Source organism: Triturus cristatus, chromosome 4_1 (assembly GCF_964204655.1).
Source record: "Triturus cristatus chromosome 4_1, aTriCri1.1, whole genome shotgun sequence".
NCBI lineage: Eukaryota > Metazoa > Chordata > Amphibia > Caudata > Salamandridae > Triturus > Triturus cristatus.
Window position 1 is genome coordinate 323,213,272 of NC_140585.1, and position 19,486 is coordinate 323,232,757.

At 46.3% G+C, this 19,486-nt stretch overlaps 1 protein-coding gene across 2 annotated transcripts in view; it reads left to right on the forward strand.

Annotated features, from left to right (window-relative positions):
* Positions 1-19,486, forward strand: part of LOC146854875 (sodium- and chloride-dependent GABA transporter 2-like) — a 494,662-nt gene that overhangs the window by 444,062 nt on the left and 31,114 nt on the right. For both annotated transcript variants that reach the window (XM_085652278.1, XM_085652279.1), the window contains one exon: positions 18,981-19,083. In XM_085652278.1, the coding sequence (XP_085508404.1) occupies positions 18,981-19,083 (103 nt within the window). The remainder of the gene's footprint in view (positions 1-18,980; positions 19,084-19,486) is intronic.

Sequence of the window (19,486 nt, forward strand, 5' to 3'; positions counted from 1 at the left end):
GGTCTGGCATCAACGTGGCAGGGTTTAACATAGAACATCTTTTCAAAGTAACATTTTCAGATGCCAGTATAACCTGCTCATACTTGTGAGCCTATTGTTAGTCAAGTACTGAATTTTGGTTCTTGTCATCAGGAGTTCCACTGAGTGCGGGACATCTGCGGTAAGGGGATAACCCATCACAATGCTTTCACATCTCTCAATGCTTACACCTGATTCAGCAACGGATCTGAGGCATCTGGGCAACGCAGAAGCCAGTGAATCTAAGGTGGCTGAAAAATAGGCCACTGGTCTACGGGCACCCCCATGTGTCTAAGTTAATACTGCACACCCCTATCTTTCGTGACAGAAAAGCGAAAACGCTTTATTATAATCAGGCATTCCCAGAGCTGGAGCACGACTTAAGCTTTCCCTTAGCTCCCGGAATGCCCTCAAACAATCGTCATCCCATGGTACCGGATCACTCACATCCTTTTGTGTTAATCTTTTTTTTTTTTTTGGAAACCTTTATTACAGATTTCAAGAGATATACAAGTATGGGCCTACAACCTTCAAGCCGGCCGCTAGTAGACAGTGAGACCATGAAACATATTCATAAACACAAGCAGCAAGCAGTAAAAAGTCCCACAGATCAAAAAACATTTGCGGCCACATTGCCCAAACATCCCAAATGGCGGTTTCCTTTTAAATGAAAAAACGAGAAACAAACCCACAAGGCGGCAAAAATCTAGGCAACAGTATATGCTCCCCTCGGGAGGGCTCTACCAACCTACAAGAATAAGAGGGGGGGAAGGGCAGGGGCAGAAACAAAGTGGTTACGGTAACACAGAATCAAGAGAATGTGCAGACTAGGGAGACAGGGCCGCCGCCAGGTCGGGCGTCAGTGGCGGGGTACAAATCCCGCCGCGGTAGGAGTTCCAGGGGCCCCACACCTTTACCCATTTCCCAGGCTTACCTCTCGCCACATACACAACCTTTTCTCGGAACATACACCAATCCATATTTTCTTTCCATACCGAAATCGTGGGTGACCTCTGGGAGCCCCACAATTGTGCTATGTCACGCTTGGCCACCATATATCCCAATGTCACCCACCACGTTTGCGCCACCGTATAATCAGTCGGCTCCCACACATTCAGCAGACACCTCCTAGCCTCGGGGAGCAGCGCAACATGCGTGACCGCTTGCAACACCTCATGCACACCACGCCAGAATCGAGTCACCTCCGGACATTCCCACAAAATGTGGAGGAAGGTCCCTAACATGCCACACCCACGCTTACACATCCCATCCACCACGTATCCCATGCGCATCAGGCCCGGTCCCGTAACGTAAACCCTGTGGAGTATTTTGAGCTGGACGAAACGAAGGCGGGCCGGTATGGCCACCTCTTTTGGGGAGGCCACCGCAGATACCCAATCCTCGTCGTCCAGCTCCAATCCATCAGCGACCCATGCCTCACGGAGGGCGGCAAGCAGTCCCGAGCGATCGTTGATGAGCTTTTTATAGATCAATGAGATAGTGCCATCCGGTACATGCCCATCTAGCACTCTATCCTCCAAGGGGGAGCACTCCGGGATGGACGCGACCTCCGGGAACACGGAAGACAACGCGTGGCGAACCTGTACATACCGGAAGTACTCCCTGTCATGCAACTGGTATTCCGCTTTCAGCACATCAAACGTTTTAAATCCCCCCTTCGTCCAAAGATCGCCCACCCTGCTAATGCCAATCGTGTCCCACTTCTCGAAGCCTTTCGTCGTCCACAAACAACCCAGTCGTTCAGAGGCATACAGTGGCGTCGCCCGGGTCAACCGATCTTTCCACCCCATCGCCGAGTTTGCCGCATGCCACACCCGTACCGCGACCCGTATCGGACCAGTCAAACGTGCGTCGAGCGATCTAGAGTAGAGCGCACGATTGTAGTCGCCACCCGGCAACAACAATTTGTCAATTTCAAAAGCCGGATTAAGGGTGGGCCCATAAAGCCCGTGGTTTATCGCAGCCAGCTGGGAGGCCCAGTAATAACGTTTGATGTCGGGGAGGGCGACCCCCCCATCGTACCACAGGAGCGTCAGCTTCACGAGGGCGATCCGCGGCCTCCCATCCCAAAACAGTTGGCGTTGCAGACCCTCCACCTCCCGAAAGTAACTAGCCGGAACGACATCCATCGTGTTTTGCAAGGCATATAAAAACCGTGGCAACGACATCATCTTAAACAGCGCCGCCCGGCCGAGCGGCGAGAGCGGCAAACGCCTCCAACGCGCCACATCCGCCTTCAAACGTTGGAGGGGGGGGAGTAGGTTCTGTGTGTATCGGGCCGCAGAGTCCAGGGTAATAAAAATACCCAGATACTTAAATCCCTGTTGAGCAACCTGGATAGGACAACCCCGCGGGAGGATAGGGGCCTCCCCTGAGAGGACATATACACAGGATTTAGCCCAGTTGATGACTAGGCCTGAGTTACGGCCAAAGGAATTCAGCACATCCACTAACACAATCAACGATTCACGCGGGGAAGCAAGATACAAAAGAATATCGTCCTCGTAGAGAGAGACTCGATCCTCATACTCAGGAGTCCATCGGAGACTACGAATCGAAGGGTGCCACCGCAGCCACTCCGCCAGGGGCTCCAAGGCGAGCGCAAAGAGGAGAGGCGACAGCGGGCAACCCTGTCGCGTGCCCCTACCCAATTCAAAAGGAGCCGACACTCTACCATTCACCACCACCTGGGCTAGCGGTCCGGAATACAACAATTTCACCCAGCCAATGAATCCCGGGCCAAACCCAAACTTCTCCAGCGTCGCCCAGATATATGGCCACTCAAGCGTGTCGAATGCCATAGTGGCGTCCAGGGACGCCAAAATGGCTGGCTCACGTATGAACGGAACCCTCGAGAGCACCTCATGCAGACGCCGCAGGTTAAGCGCGGTGTTGCGATGAGGGATAAAACCGGACTGGTCCTGATGGATCAGGTCGCACACCACGCTGACCAGCCGATTAGCCAGCACCTTGGCCAGAATTTTTTGGTTCCGCATTCAAAAGCGAAATGGGCCTGTAAGAAGTGACCCGATCACGCGGCCTCCCCTCCTTGTGAATAACCACAATAGTGGCTAGACGCTGGTCCAGCGGGAGGGAACCCGCCGCCCGGGCCGCGAGGAACATATCACGAAGATGCGGCGCCAATGTATCCGGCCGCAATTTGTACAATTCAATGGGAAGGCCATTAGGACCCATGGCCTTGCCAGAGGCGACTGAACGTATGGCCAGAGCAATCTCCTCAGACGTCGGAGTCGCGTCCATCAACGATTTATCCTCCTCCGAAAGGGAAGGCAACGCAATATCTTTAAGCAGGTCGCGGGAATCCTCTTCCGAGCGAGAAGATACCGGGGAATACACCCCGCGAAAATACTCTGCGAAGCAATCAACAATTTCACCCGGATCAGTAACATACTCACCCTTCACTCTCTCAACCAGCGGAACAACTCGACTCGCTCTCTCCTTTTTATCCAGCCACGCGATCAGTTTTCCAGCTTTATCACCCATATCATACAGTCGCCCCTGCTGCTCCCTACTCAGGCCCCTGGCCGCCTCGGTGACTAGGGCCTTGTAGTCCGCTTGTTTGATCCTGAGAGCATGCAGTTTGTCGTCCGTGACACCACAATCCAGGTCACCCTCCAATTCAATTATCTCAGACTCGATACGGGTCACCTCCTTCCGCTCACACCTCTTGGAGTGGGAAATGAGGGACAGGGCCTCCCCCCGGAGTACCGTTTTGAACGCCTCCCACAGAGAAACAGCAGACGACACTGATCCCACATTATCTCCAAAATATTGCTCAAGGGATTTAATCAAATCTGCGTGAATCGCGGGATTACGCAGGTACCAGGGGTTGATCGGGACCACCCTCCCCTCCATCCCGGGACAATATCAAAGTGCAACAAGAGAGGGGAGTGGTCTGAAATACCCCGAGCAAGATGCCGCCCCTCCCCGACCCTCCCCGCCTGTGCCGCTGGCATCAGAACATAATCAAGTCTCGAAAGACTACCATGAGCCCCGGAATGAAAGGTGTATTGTACTTGCGCAGGATGTTTTAGCCGCCAACAATCCACCAGACCCAGGGTATCTAAGAGGCCAGACAACCAAGTTTGGGCCCGGGGGAGATCCCTGGGTGGGTGACGATCCTCAGTTCCGGAGACCACAGCATTAAAATCCCCACCAACCACTAAGATACCCTCCGGCAGCCCAAGAAGAAGGCGCCCCAAATCAGCAAAAGTAGTCGTCTGCAACCCCGGCGGGACATAAACAGAAACCAAAACAACTACTTTACCCTCCCATCTACCCACCAGAGCCGTATATCGCCCCCTGTCATCATGGAGCACCTCGTCAACCTCCAACGGGAGCGAGGTTTTAACCATAATGCCCACACCCCTCGAACCAGAGGTGAAGCCCGAATGGGCCACAAGGCGATAGCCCCGCCTATTCATAGCACAGAAGGAGTTACCAATAAGGTGTGTTTCTTGCAAGAACACAATATCAGGTGAAATCCGTTTTAAGAACTGCAGGACCACCCCCCGTTTTATCCTGTCCCCCAGTCCGTTAACATTCCAGGAAAGAAGTCTCAGTCCCCTACCCCCCATCACAGCCAAAACCAATCTGTCCCCTCCCAGAGAGCACCTTGAATAGAACACAACAATATGTATGCCTTGTGGTACAAACAAACAATACCCAACCCCAACCCAACATTCCAAACAAAACTCCCCCCTCCCTGCACCCCTGCATGAGCCCCAACAGCCCCCCCAACTTGCAGTGTGCCTGTCGCCCCTGCATGAACTAAACTACAAAGACCCCCTAGAGGAGGAAAGAGAACCCCCTCGAGACACACCACAACCTCCACGGGAGGGGGAGCAAAGCACGACAGTCAAGAAACCCTGAGCACAGCCGAAAGGTGGCATCATCAGGAATTAGCCCCAGTATCAATACCGCTGGCCCGGTCCAGTGGGCACTCTCCTCCCGCGGCCCCAAACCCTCTCGATCATGTCCCCTAGGCAAAGTGTCCAACCAGTCCCCGGCCGTCTCCGGACGGTCAAAGAAATGAGAGCGACCCTCGGACTCCACACGCAGTCTGGCCGGGAAAAGCATGGCGTATTTCAAGTTCATATCTCGGAGCCGCCGCTTAACGCCCATGAAACCCAGCCTCTGCTTCTGGACCGCTTGAGTAAAGTCAGGATAGAAGTTCACCTCCACGTTCTCCAGCTTAAGCGGCCCCTGCACTCTAGAAGCTTGTAAGATCGCATCCCTGTCCCGAAAGTTGAAGATACGGGCAATAAGAGGCCGCGGGGGAGCTCCGACCTTCGGCTTGCCACCAGGAACTCTATGGGCCCTCTCCACCGCAAAGAATTTACTCAAACCTCGAGGCTGCAGACGATTAGAAATCAGATCCTCCACAAAGAGATCCGCCAACGAATCCTCCAATCCCTCTGGCACCCCGATAATGCGAACGTTGTTCCTCCGGGCCCGACTCTCGGAATCCTCCAGTCGCCGATCCGTGAGCGCACTAGCCTGCCGGAGCCGACGTACCTCCGTCTGGAGGGCCGCCACCTCAGTCGTGAGGCCCGACGCGGTGTGAGCCAAAGAATCCACCCTGTCATTTGTCTTGGAAAGATCTGCCCTGACAAGGTTAACATCGATGAGAACCGCGTCGAGTTTGTGCACCAGGGTATCAAATTGTTGACCCACCGAGGTCTTCATCTCCGCGATGGCGCCCATGATGTCCTGCAAAGTCAGATCTGTCGGCAAATCCGGGGCATCTGCGGGGCACTCAGGGGACTTATGCGACCCGCCGGGAGAACCCTTCGGCAGGGTATAGCGATCCATAATGTTGGCTTGAGTTGCAGCGCCACGCCGGGTCGATTTGGCCTTTGGCCTCTCGCCATCCTGCTTCGTCGCCATCGTCCTGTATCCCGTACACCCACGAGTCCTACCGCGGAGAGCGAACAGTCGAGGCCAAGGACCCCAGAGGTCGCCTCAGAAAGGCGGAGCAGGTCCCCGCAGGGCAGGCAGGGTCCCCCAGCGAGGCAACCACCACACACAGAAGGGCCGTGATCCCACTCGCGACAATGGCAAGAGGGCTCAAAAGCGAAAGTGAAAGTGTGGGGTACGCGACTCGCCAGGCTCGTCCCGCCGTTGTTGTTCACTTCTCCACTGGATCACCCCCCAACTCTAGTCCGGGGTCAGGAGAGGAGCAGGCCGCAAACTTCAATCGATGCCCAGCACGGCACACGGGGTCCGATTGAAATACGGAAAACGGGTACCACCTCGGCTCAGGTTCACCAACACAGTCCCCTCAACCGAATCAGGATGAAGACAGGATAAATGTAGGAGGTCGCGGAGGTCCTCGGGAGCCTCGCACCTACGCGGCCATCTTGGTTGCGCGCTAGGCTCCTCCCCCCCTTTTGTGTTAATCTTAACAAAGGTTTTGCCTGCAGAGAAAAGTTTGGAATCCACTGTCGACAATAGCCGACCATTGCCAAAAACATTCAGACTTCCTTCTGCATCTTTGGAGTACCCATTTGCGAAGTCACCTCTATGCGATCTGGTGACACCTTTCTTTTTCCATTTTCAATTTGATGCCCCAAATACTGGACCTCAGACAAACAGTATTGAAGTTTGCCTGGGGACACCTTGTGTCCATTCTCTGCCAGGTTGTTCAACAAAGCCACAGTATCTATCCTGCAAGCATCTTCCATCTCCGAAGTGACCAGAGGATCATCTATGTACCAGACGAGAACTGAATTCTGTGGCATTGTTAGACCCTTAAGATTCTTTTTCAGAATTTGATTGAAGATAGACAGACTTTATGTATACCCTTCTGGGATACAACACCATGTTAACACATGGTTCTCCAGCCGGAAATGAAATAAAAATTGGCTCTCCTCATGGAGGGGTATCGAGAAAAATGCCTGGCATAGGTCAATGACTGTAAAGCATTCAGCAGCACAATGTATTTGAAACAAGATTACAGCTGGATTTGTTACCACAGGACAACATGGAATTACAATCTCATTAACCCTTTGCAATTCCTGCATTATTCTATACTTGCCACTAGGTTTCTGCAACCCCATTATAGGTGAATTACTGGGGCTTCCTCTTATCTCCTTTAATATGCCTTGCGCAATCATAGATTCAATCACTGGTGTTATTCCCGCCACTGTCTCTTGTGTTAACTTATACTGTGGCGTCCTTGGGATTTCGGCATTTGGCTTAACCTGTATTTTTACTGGCTCAACTCCTTGAATCAGACCTATCCCTTCTCCTGTAAAATCCAACACTACAGGATTTACAGAGTCCCTCAAATCCATCGGTAATTCCTGTTTTTGTCAGTATGATGAACATTTCTACACACAAATTCTGACTTGCCACCTTAAAGGCTGCATCGTCATCGCAGGTCTGCAATTCAACCCCCCTTGGAGTACATTAGATGGTACAATTTAATTTGCACAAGATGTCATGTCCTAATAGACAAACTGGACTCGAATCACACACTACAAATTAGTGTTGGTGCTGGAAGGTTCCTATTCTCACAGGTACCTCATTGGTGAGAGGGCTGGTCATCTTCTGATTGGTGACTCCTACCACTTGCATTGATTGTCCAGAAAGTGACAAATTGGGGACTACTGCTGACTTTACAGTAGATCGGGCTGCGCCAGTGTCAATTAGAAACATAATTGGATGACCATTGACATCAACCTCCACAAATGGTCCCCTCTTATCTAACTCTAAGACTGTTCCTAAGGTGCAGTCCTCCTCCCTCCTTGTGATATATTCTGATCATAAGTGTCAGTCAATTTAATAGAGGGCATTTGCTGATACACATAATTTCCTGCAGCAATCTTTGGGGGTTAGGGTACCTGCACCTGAGGTTCTAAACCTCCCCCATATATGGACCTAGGTCTAGTCACGGTGTTCAGTCCGTCAGATACCTGCACAGTTTCCTCACTTTTCATTTGATTGGCAGGGTTTGAGCGACACTCACGCTTCCAATGCCCGATTTTGTGACAATAATGACAGGCAGTGTTTCACCTTGGGTTAACTCATTCTGTTCCTGTGTCCATTCCTTGTCCTCTTCCCTGCCCTGGGGGAATGTCATGTTTTTCCCCATTCCTTGACCACTCCCTTGCCGTTGACCCATTGTACCTCCGTGTTCCTGCACTAGGTGTGGTCTTTCGGCATTCCTCAGCTGTACCATCATCAACTTATCCTTCATTTTCTTATGTGTTGACTCTACCTGAACACTGCAGTACTTGGCATAATGCAGAATTTTGTCCACAGACTTATTCTGCCAATATATCAAATGTTTCTGAATCATCAAGCTTATTTCAGCCCTCAATCCCAACACAAACTTCGAAACAAACTGTCCCATATCTTTTTGTTCAAGGGCATCTAGACCACTGTGCTGTTTAAAAGCCAATAAGAGTCTCTCAAAATAATCATGCACTGACTTTTTCGGCTCTTGGGTGGTACGATCAATCTTGAGGCAATCAAGAGTCCGAGGGGCTACCTTGGACTGGAGCCATGGAATTGCCTGTTTGTACCTTTTCATCACCTCAGCGAAAGGTCCATGAGTTATGGGATCCCTAGCTGGTTCTGAAGCGGGCCACTCAATTTTGCATGCTGCCTACAAATCCCCCAGAACCACGATGTCAAATAAGGTATTCAAATCTATCCACAGGACCTTGGAAATCTTTACAAATTGATCAATCTGTTTGTACCACTCTGCAGGCTTTTCCCTCAGTAGAGGGAAATCATTTGTAAAAGAGGCCAAATCACCCCTGCTCCAAGGCACATGAACATACCCTCAATTCTGTACTTCCCATAACAGGAAGTTTCCTACTCTCTCGGTCTCCCCTCCAGGAGGCGGAGTGTCTCCTATTCCTTTCTTGACTTCTCCATCTCTCTTCCATCCCTTCATCTTGGATGCTGGGCCAGCCTTCGCCTTTCATAACTCTGACTCCTCAATCGACTTTCCATTCCAACATTCAAGTCACCAGGTCGTCATCTAAATGCCTCCTGTTTCAGCCCTCCCGTACTGGTGGAATAGGGTACTAGTCTCCAAAGGCCCCACTGGTGTGCTCGTTCCCATTTAAGACTTCCTCCTGAGATAGTGTCCTCACTCATTTTATATTGACCCCCACTCTCTCCCGTACTCGCATTGTATATCGAAACTACAGGTCCAATGGTTACCGGCACCGTAAGGGCTTCTGGTAACCGTATGTCGCAATTATTTCCCCTCATCTCAGTATTCCCTGCTTCTGATCCTAGTGAAATTCTTCCAACCACTCTCAAACTTACACCTGTTGGGGCAGATCCCACTCCATCTAGGCTACCCTCTGCCAATCCTTGCCTTCCCTCCTCTGACTGAGGATTGTAAGGTGGAGGGCGCTATGTCAAAAATCTATCTAATAAGCTATCATCCTTGTCAATGTCATCTTCTGTATTTCCTGTCCATGCTCTAGCTCCCTGTAGTAACAACGGATACAGCCTCTCTCCTTCTATAGTATCTACTCTCCATTTCTTCAACTTAGCATCCCATCTGGCATCCTGATACTTCATTGCTTTCTGCATCCTTCCCTGAGAATTTTCTCTTCGCCTAGCTTGTGCTGCCCACATCCATGCATCTAATGCCTCAAATTGTGTGGGTGTAGGCGGGGGTTTTAATGAAGACATCACCCCTCTCAATTGACAACACATCCAATCAAAATGACCCAATTCTTCTTCCTTTTCTGTAATCTTATGCCAATTTTGAAGCCACACTATGGTATGCAATTACATTTGTTGCCGTATAATGTGCCGGGGTATCCTCTGGCGGGGCTTCTTCCCAACCCGAGTCACTACACCTGAATCTCCCCTACATAGGTCTCGCAATACCTTAAAACGTCTCATTTTTTAACTCAATTGTTACAAAACACAATTTTCTTCTTTCCAAACTTTTGCCGAGAACCCTCCAATCCCCGCGCAGCATTACATCAACACGCCTATCACAGCGCGGCACTCTCTGACATCACCGTTCCTTCTCTGCAGCGGTTCACCCTCCTTCACAATTTCACCTCGTACATTGGCTCTCACATTCACACAGCCAAGTAACTGATTACCCAAAAAGCTACTAAACCAAGTAACTACCTATCAGGCAGCCACAGTCACTCACAGTTACATAAAACCAAATAATTGTCTGTCGTCTAAAAGATCGATAGTATACATCCACTCAAGAACCCTTTCATTCCGTGATCCATGACCTGTGTCGGTATTATACCTTTACTCCCTGGTCATTACTTCGTATTACCATTACTACACATATTTTAGTTTGCAGATGCCATTACTTAGCATGCATTTACTTAGCATGCGTTTACTAAGCATGTTCCATTACTTAGCATGCACTTACTACGCATAATGGAGTTACTGTGCAAATTAAAGTTTTGGGGTACAGGGGTATTTTTAGGGGTCAGAGTGGGTTAGGGTTTTGGGGTTACGGGGTATTTTTAGGGTGCATTTAAGGTTTTGGGGTGCTCTGGTATTTTTGGGGTTCAGGGTGCGTTTAGGTTTTGGTGTGCTGGGGTAATTTTAGGGGTCGGGTTGGTTAGGGTTTTGAGATGTGGGGGGTAATTTTTGGGTTCCGGGTGCGTTTAGGTTTTGGGGTACTAGGGTATTTTTAGGGGTCAGGGTGCGTTAGGGTTTTGGGGTACATGGGGTATTTTGAGCGTTCAGGGTGTGTTTAAGGTTTTGGGGTTCTGGGGTATTTTTGGGGTTCAGGGTGCATTTAGGTTTTGGGGTACAGGGATATTTTTAGGGGTCAGGGTGGGTTAGGGTTTTGGGGTGTTGGGGGTATTTTTAGGGTTCAGGGTGCATTTAAGGTTTAAATACCTGCGGAGTAACGGTATGCTAAGTAACATCATATATTTCCTGTGTCAGTCACGCGAATCACTGTAGTTCACCCCTGTCCTGAGGTTTTCCACACGCGACTCTATGAAATCCACTGACACAAAGTTCCCTACCTCAAGTGAGCCATTGAAAGCGCTCCACGACACCCACATTATTGATCAGACGATTACAGTACAAAACTATCTCAGAATCTTGGACTTCTCTTGAGTCCATTTTTCAAAAACCTCCTGATCCGTACGTGTTCAGACCAGTAAACCAATAAACTCAGGTTCACTTGACTATCATTCCAACTCCGCAAGACATCACAGAATCAATTTACCGCAATATAACATACACACAATTCATACTCACGCTACCGCTGTCTCCGCCACACAATCAGCTTCCGCCGATCTCCAGCAACACCCGCCGTCCTCTGCTCTCGGTCATGGGATCTCATTTGGGCTCTGTAAGTCTAATCCTGTTCTAGATTTTCTAAAATCTCCCCTCATTTCTGGAGGCAACCATCCTTGTTTGCTACCAATTGATGGGGCCGAATTCCGTATCTTAATTTTGCCTAGGGTTGTCTGGTCGATGGTCTTTGTTGCCTGCTAGGAAGTGTGGAGGGAAGAAAACAATGTATAAGTTATCCTTTCCCCTCCCCAATGTCCAAAACAAAATCGATTCCGAATTCAGGTTTTGGTTAATTTATTACAAAGCCTGAAACAACAGAATATAGACACACCTCAGAATCAAGGTGTAAAGATACATAAAAACTAATACAGAGCCCAATATACGAATATAGTTCATACGGCACAATAGGCACAGAACAATGAATTCCAAAATCAGAACACAGCTGAATATAGACACCGTGTCCAAATCCCTTTTGATTTGCATTTCCAAATTACAGAATAATCTGTCCAACTCTACTTCTAAAGTGGCGTCCCTGCCTAATTTCCCAGAAGGATTTCCCAAAAGGTGTCAGCACGTGTTGAATTCCTAAGAAGTACACTCACATCAAATGGGTCAGCAGTATAAAGCCACAGAGCTCGTTCTAAGATGCTTTTCCTCCTCAGTCAAAAGCAGACGTCCTGATAATCTGTCGCTATGCCTAATACAATAAGACAAAGTTACACCCTAACGGGTCACATGGTACATTATTCCGTGAACACCTTCTATAGTAATTTTCCACAAAGTCCAATTGATTTCACAGCCTTCTCTGTCGACCTTGGTTCCCAAGTTTCACCAGGCATGGAAGGTGTCCTCCCTTCTCTTTGTCTGAGCTCTGCAAATGCATTCCATTCCTCCAGTTTATCTCCTCAAATCTAAAATAACAACATCAAATTCCTGCACCTGCAGTAGGGGTGAAAAGAAAACTTTCTACAGGCATTAATTTTAATTAGCTCCTGACCTAAGAGCAAACGAGGAGAAATGAAACCTTTGAGAAAAACGAAAGTTAGGCCTAAAATTCGGGCTAACCTAAGAACGTCCTTTAATGTGCACTCGTTATACAAGTCTTTATATGAATCTTATAACAGTAAATACATTTGGTATACCCAGTAATCAGCCATGATTCATTTTTGTGTTTTTATGTTCTGTGATCTGCCTTCCCCCTCAGCTCCTGACAGGCATTGTGACATCAGAACTCAACGGCAGTACGTTATTACAGATGAGCAGCTATGTAATTTCTTTAATACAGGCGACTAATGAACTCACAACCAACCTGTAATAAGGAAATTAGAGACAGTCCTTTTTGCAAGGATGGCAGGCTCCCATGTAATATTGTTTGAACTAGTTTTCAGAGAGGTATTTTAATAATTGATATAACTTGGCACTGACATTATCTCTTTATATCGTGAATGGTTGATGGACCAACATGCCTTTCATTTCTTTATTAAAGTTATCATAAGATGGAGTCTTTCAGCTGGCTGGTGGGATGGCGTTCCAGACCCTGCAAAAGAGGATTTTGCAAGTGCATTTATCCATATGTGTTTATGTAGCTATTCTGTCTTGCAAACAGTGATACCGTCAAATCTCCAGCTTCACTCACAACATTTTGTATCATCACCCACTGTCTATTGGCTCTCTCTGCAATAGGCAGAAGCCAGCTCTTTGGTTTTAAAACAGAAGGTCTCCATACCCACAAAACGTGCACTTTGCCATGAGGGACTCAATGTTTAGGTTTTGCCGGCACAGAGCTGTGAAATCTCTTGTAATCAAATATAAGTCCTAAAAGGAGCTTCTAGCATGCCCTTACTTTTCATTTGGTCGTGTGCTTGCCTCTTGGTTTTCCTTTTTAGGTTTCGCCTGCATCATCGCTTGCGAGGTGTTTGTGAAATCTCTTGTATTTAATATATCTAAAAATCTGGCTCTTATCAGTTCCCATTGCCTAATTACTGTGTTCATTCACTTTGTGTGAAACTTTCTCTTTTGTTAACTTCCGCTATCTTCACGCATTTATGATACTTCTACTAAAGATGTTCACACTGTTGAATCCTCCATCATTGTCAAGATTAAATCTCTTCCCACGGAAAAGGCAGACAGCTTGTAACAGTATGCTGGAATGCTTGTATTTCATTACTTAGTTGTGTAAAGCAGGTGCTTGAGCCTTAGTACATTTGTGGCATTTCCTATTCATGCATCAGTACCTTTCTTTGTACTTTGTAGTCATTATCGGATTGATTTTTTTCAACTTAATCTATTTGGCCATTATGATCAAATTCTAAATGTTCTAATAAACATTGTGCATTAAAAATAAAGTTAATGTACAAGAGCTATGCTATATTTTACTACTAAACAGGCAGCCACAAGTACAGTTACCTTGCAGACAACAGGGTTATGATCTGAATTGTGCAGCAGATACGTTGGCACCGGGCCAAAAGGTTATTATACCTCCACTAAACACCAAATATTGCTATATTTTACTACTAAACAGGTAGTCACTAGCGCAGTTATCTTGCAGGCAACGGTCATTATTTGAATGGTGCAGCAGGTGCAGTGGCACCGGGTCCAACAGTTGTTAGAACTTCTCTAAACACTTAATTTTGATATATTTTACAACTAAACAGGCAGTCATAAGTGCAGTTGTCTAGCAAGCAGTAGGGTCATGATTTCAATAGTTCAGCAGGTGTAGTGGCACTAGGCACCTCACCAAACAGCTAAAATTGCTATATTTTATTCCTAAACAGGCAACCACAAGTGCAGTTAACTTGCAGACAGCAGCGTCATGATTTGAATGGTGCAGCAGGTGCAGTAGCACTGGGCCCAAACGTTGTCAGAAATCCTCCAAACACATATTGCTATATTTGACTACTAAACAGGCAGTCACCATTGCAGTTACCTTGCAGTTAAAATTGACTTGATTTGAATGGTGAAGCAGGTGCAGTGGCTCTGGAGTCAAAAGCTCAAGTGATCCCAATAAACACAGATTATTGCTAAATTTTACAACTAAACAAGACAGTCACAAGTGCATTTATCTAACAGGCAATAGGGTCATGTTTTGAATGGTGCAGCAGGTGCAGTAGCAACAGGACCAAAAGTTCTCGGCACCCCACTAAACACCTAATATTGCTATGTTTTACTACCAATCAGCCAGTCGCAGGTGCAGATACCTTGCAGACAACAGGGTCATGATTTGAATGGTGCAGCAGGTTCAGTGGAACCGATCCCAAAAGTTGTCAAAACTCCTCTAAACACCCAATATTGCTATTAGTCAATCACTGTACTGTTTTAAAGGAATTATACTGTCCTATTTTAATTATTTGTTTTTGCGACTTTGCACTTGTGAATTTTGCACTTCCTGCCTTCCTGGGGGGAATCCTTAACGGCAGCCATTTTTAGAAGGGGCCACGTTTTTGTCAGCGCTCTAGTCTCGCGCGCCGCCCGGACTCATTTCCTATTTAAATGAGCAAAGAGCGGACGCGCGCAGCGGGCGCGCCGGTGGCGCGCCAAAGGCAAGCCCGTCTGCGCCCGTCCGCGTCCTTCCGGGACCTGGGCCCATTTCCCCTGTCCATTTTTCACCTTTGAAGCCTGGCGTATTAAAGTATACTTCTGCACAACTTATTATGTACCGTCCCTGTGTTGATCTAAGCTGTAGCACTCTCTCGGACTGTGACATAGCTTTTTGTTGTCCGGGCTGCAGCTTCTTGTTAGATAAATCACTTTTAATGAGCAGTCGGGATAAGACCACTTTTAGTGCTTTTTATGAATGTCCTAAAAAGCCCATGTTATTGGTGGAAACGGATACTGCTATAAAATCTTATTCTTTTTGGAATATGAACTGCCGCTCAATGGTAAAGCATAAACTGGACATCTATGACTTCCTTATAAATGAGCGCCCTGATGCGATGTTTCTCACTGAAACTTGGCTGCATTCTAGCTCCGGTCCTGATGTAGCTGTAGCATTACCAGAGAACTATGCTATAGCTAGAAGTGACAGGGAAAACGGGAGAGGAGGCGGAATTGCAATATTCTATGAGAAGTCCTATCAATGCAAATTCGAGGTATTAACTATCCCTAACTCGGAAGCAGCATTTTAAAAAATTTTACTGTCTCCCAATACCACATTTTCTGGTATCCTTGTTTATCGCCCTCCTGGCTTCCCTAATTCTTGGGCTCAACTTCTCCCTGAATTAATTGCACCTTATCTTCTTAAGGCATCTAATTTTACAATATTAGGTGATTTTAATTTGCACCTTGAAAACTCCAATTGCACTATTAGTAGTACCTTAATTACAGACTTAGCTGCCCTAAATCTTCTACTCAGAAATAGTGGCCCTACGCATGTTGCAGGTCACTTGTTAGATCCTATATTTTCTAACGTACCTAATACCCTTTGTAACCCTGCTTTTCCTTTCTGCTGGTCAGATCATTTTGCTCAAAAGTTTCAGTGTATCTTTCCTAAGCCCCCTCCTTCCGACCCGTGGAGTGAGCCACATAGTATCCGGAATTGGAGCAAATTGGACTTTGAATTTTTTAATAGGACTCTTAATCAAAATGTACCCTCTATCCCTGATGTTTCTACTCAATCGTCTAATATGATACATGAATGGATTCTTAACTCAGTTGAACATTGCCTTCCGCTAACTATAAAAAAAACTTTTAATCATCGCTCTCCGGCTCCTTGGTTTACAGATGAGCTAAAAACAGAAAAATCCAAATGTAAGGCTCTTGAAAGGAACTGGAGGAGAAATTACTCACTGGATTCCAAGCTAAATTATAAACTAGCCTTAAAACACTATCATGATCACTGCAAATTGGCCAGGAAGACCTACGTATCCCAGACCATTTCTAACACTGGTAACTGCCCTCGTACACTGTTTAGTACAGTAAAAAAAACTGGCGGGCTCAAATACGCAGGCATGTCCACCTGCTCTTGATGATCAACAGTGCGATAATTTGGCAAATTATTTTGTGGACAAAGTCGAATTAATCTATTCTGCTCTACAAAATACCCAGACTGCAGGTTTCAGTCCTTCTTCTTGTGGGCCAGAGCCTGATCATATGACTTGCAGTCCTATGTTTTTGGAAGCCTGGTCATATCTCGACTTTACTTCTTTTAGTAAAATTCTAAATGGAATCAAATCGGGATCTCCCCGTGACCTGCTCCCAGTTTCTGTGCTGCAGCAGTTGGATTCTTCTTCTTTGTCACTTATTAGGCAACTGCTGAACGCTTCTCTTCAAGAGGCTGTGGTACCATCTGAGTGGAAGCATGCGATGGTGCTTCCTCTTTTGAAAAAGATCGGAGCTGATCCTTCGCAGCTATCCAATTTTAGACCCATTTCTCTGCTTCCCATCTACTCCAAAATACTGGAAAGACATATTAATCACCAACTCACATTGTTTGTTGATTCTGCCAATCTTCTTCATCCTTCTCAATTGGGCTTCCGGGCTGGTTTCTCCACGGAGTCGACACTGCTCGGAGTCTCAGAAAAGCTGCGACAGCATTTGGATGTAGGGGACACCGTAGCTCTCATCCTACTTGATTTGAGCGCTGCTTTCGATACGTTGTCCCATGCTGTGCTCCTAAAAACTTCACAGGAATCAGGTATCACTGGCACTGCTCTTGATTGGCTTTCTTCCTGTCTTACAAATCGGACATTTCAAGTCTTTTCTTCCAAGGCTATGTCCAGAATCTATCCTTCTTCGCATGGCGTGCCTCAGGGCTCCATATTGAGCCCTATTCTTTTTAATCTTTATGTTAAACTTCTGGCGAACATAGCAGAAGAATCAGGCCTTTATTTGTTTTCCTATGCGGATGATACTCAGATTGTTTTTTCTCTTTCCTCTGGACAATGCCATGGCTCATCTGATCTTCAGATGGGTTTAAGGAATATTGCTCTGTGGATGCAGAGCAATTTCCTTAAGCTCAATGGCGACAAGACGGAGCTCATCATCTTAGGGAAAAACAAGGATCTCTGGGGTCCCTTACATTGGCCATGTGAAATGGGAGCCCCGCCTCAGCCCTCTAAATGTGTTTGTAATCTGGGGGTTCTGATTGATGACGACCTATCCATGAGGCAACAGGTGATAAAAGTAGCTGCCACATGCTTCACCATCTTAAAATGGTTAAAAAAAATTATGTGGATGCTTCCTACGTCCTCTCAAAAAACTGTTGTACAGGCCCACGTGACCTCGTGATTGGATTATTGCAATGTCTTGTATTTAGGTGTTAACAAGGATGTTACCCGGAAATTACAAGTGGTGCAAAATTCTGCTGCCAGGTTGCTATGTTCGTTGTCCAAGCAGTCTGCTACTTCAAGTGCTCTGCACAACTTGCACTGGCTTAAGATTGGTAGCAGAGTGAAGTTTAAAGCATTGTGCTACATGCACAAAATTAAATCGGGTACCTCCCCTAAATATCTTCAAAGTCTAGTACGCCCAAATCTGCCTTCGCGTGTGCTTCGATCTGCAACTCAGGGTAAATATATGGTGCCCACTATTAAGCTGAAAAGAATGGGTGGCCGCTCTTTTACCTACCTTGGACCTGTACTTTGGAACTCTCTTCCAATAACACTCCGGACTGAGCCATCTTTTTGTCCTTTCGCAGATTTCTTAAGACTTGGCTGTTTGACCAATAACCAGCTTTCTTTATTGGCTTCTAGCGCTTAAACTCGTCTGTTTCTTTCCCTGTCAGTCCTCAGCGCTGGGAAACCCTTGGTGGGTAGCTGTGCGCTTTATAAAAATATTATAACATAACATAACATAACATTATATCAATTAATTCCATTATTTTCTGCTCAGCAAGCTAAAGCTTACAACAAAAAACAGATTATTAATAATCACAAAGGCAAAACCTTATGCATTCACCAATGCTTGTTTCTTTTACCTACCTCAGAAGGTTGTGTACTTTTTTTATCTCCAAAATATGCATAGTTCACTGTTTTCTCCATTTGTGATTTTTTTTTAAAATACTGCCGATTTAGTTTTGCCGATTTAAAGTTATTAGTTGAATTGCAAGATACTTTTCAAAACACTGTGAGATATTTTCATTCCATTAAAGAATAGTCAACCAGGAAAATGAACATCTGCTTGCTGTTTATGAGCTTCTCTGTGCACAATGGCTTTGGGGAGAATATCAACAGTTTTTTTGCAAAGTATGTTTAAGCAGAGCAATTTTTTTAGAGTTAAAATAAGAACATATGTAACATAATTAATTTCAAGAATCTTGAATTTCAGGTGCATGTAGAAAAGCAAACACAACCTCCAAAATTGTATACAGATCTTTGCAAATGTTGCAAAAAAAAAATCTTCACACAGACCTACGATTCTTGCCTCCCAACCCCCTTTCTCTCTTTTTCTACTTCCTTCTTTTCTTTTTCCTCTGCTTGTGCTTCTCCTCTTCCTTTCTCTCTTTTGTCTCCTTCTCTTTTTTCTTATTTCCCCTCTTTCTTTTCTTTAAAAATATTTATCGGACCCACCCAATCTCCCGTCCGTTTGCTGCTTTATGTCTCTCCTCAAAATACCATTATTTGCATTCTCTACTATAATGTTTCAGTTTATATTTTAGAACACATAGGCATATTAATAGGGATGTTCCTTCTGTTCTCTCACTCGCCACTTTTTTCCTCTAGGGCGGGATATATGTATTCCAGCTCTTTGATTACTATGCCGCCAGTGGAATGTGTCTCCTGTTTGTTGCAATTTTTCAAAGCATCTGCATTGGCTGGGTGTATGGTAAGTGATAAAAGAACTGATAAGTAAGAGCATTTCATATTTGGACGGCTGCATTCCCCTTCTATGAAATTATTTTGGGACATACATCACAATGTGGCTATTGCGCACTCCCAAGTAATGGGCCGCTTTGGGCATGCCATTACCAGGTAAACAGAAGGCAGTGATCAGTCTGGTTAGGAGACAAGGACAGCATTATGGCTATCTCCTCCTTAGACCGTTCTACTGAAAGAAATTCCTGTCAGCGTTTTGCCCTGATAAAGATTTTCATCAAGGAGTAAATTTATTGAAAATCACCTAATCAAAACTTTCCTTCAAGAAAAATGAAAATAAGAGACACGCTAAAACAACTGGATAGAATGCAAGGCAGAGGTTTATCCACTGGTTAGAAAACCTTTGACAGGAG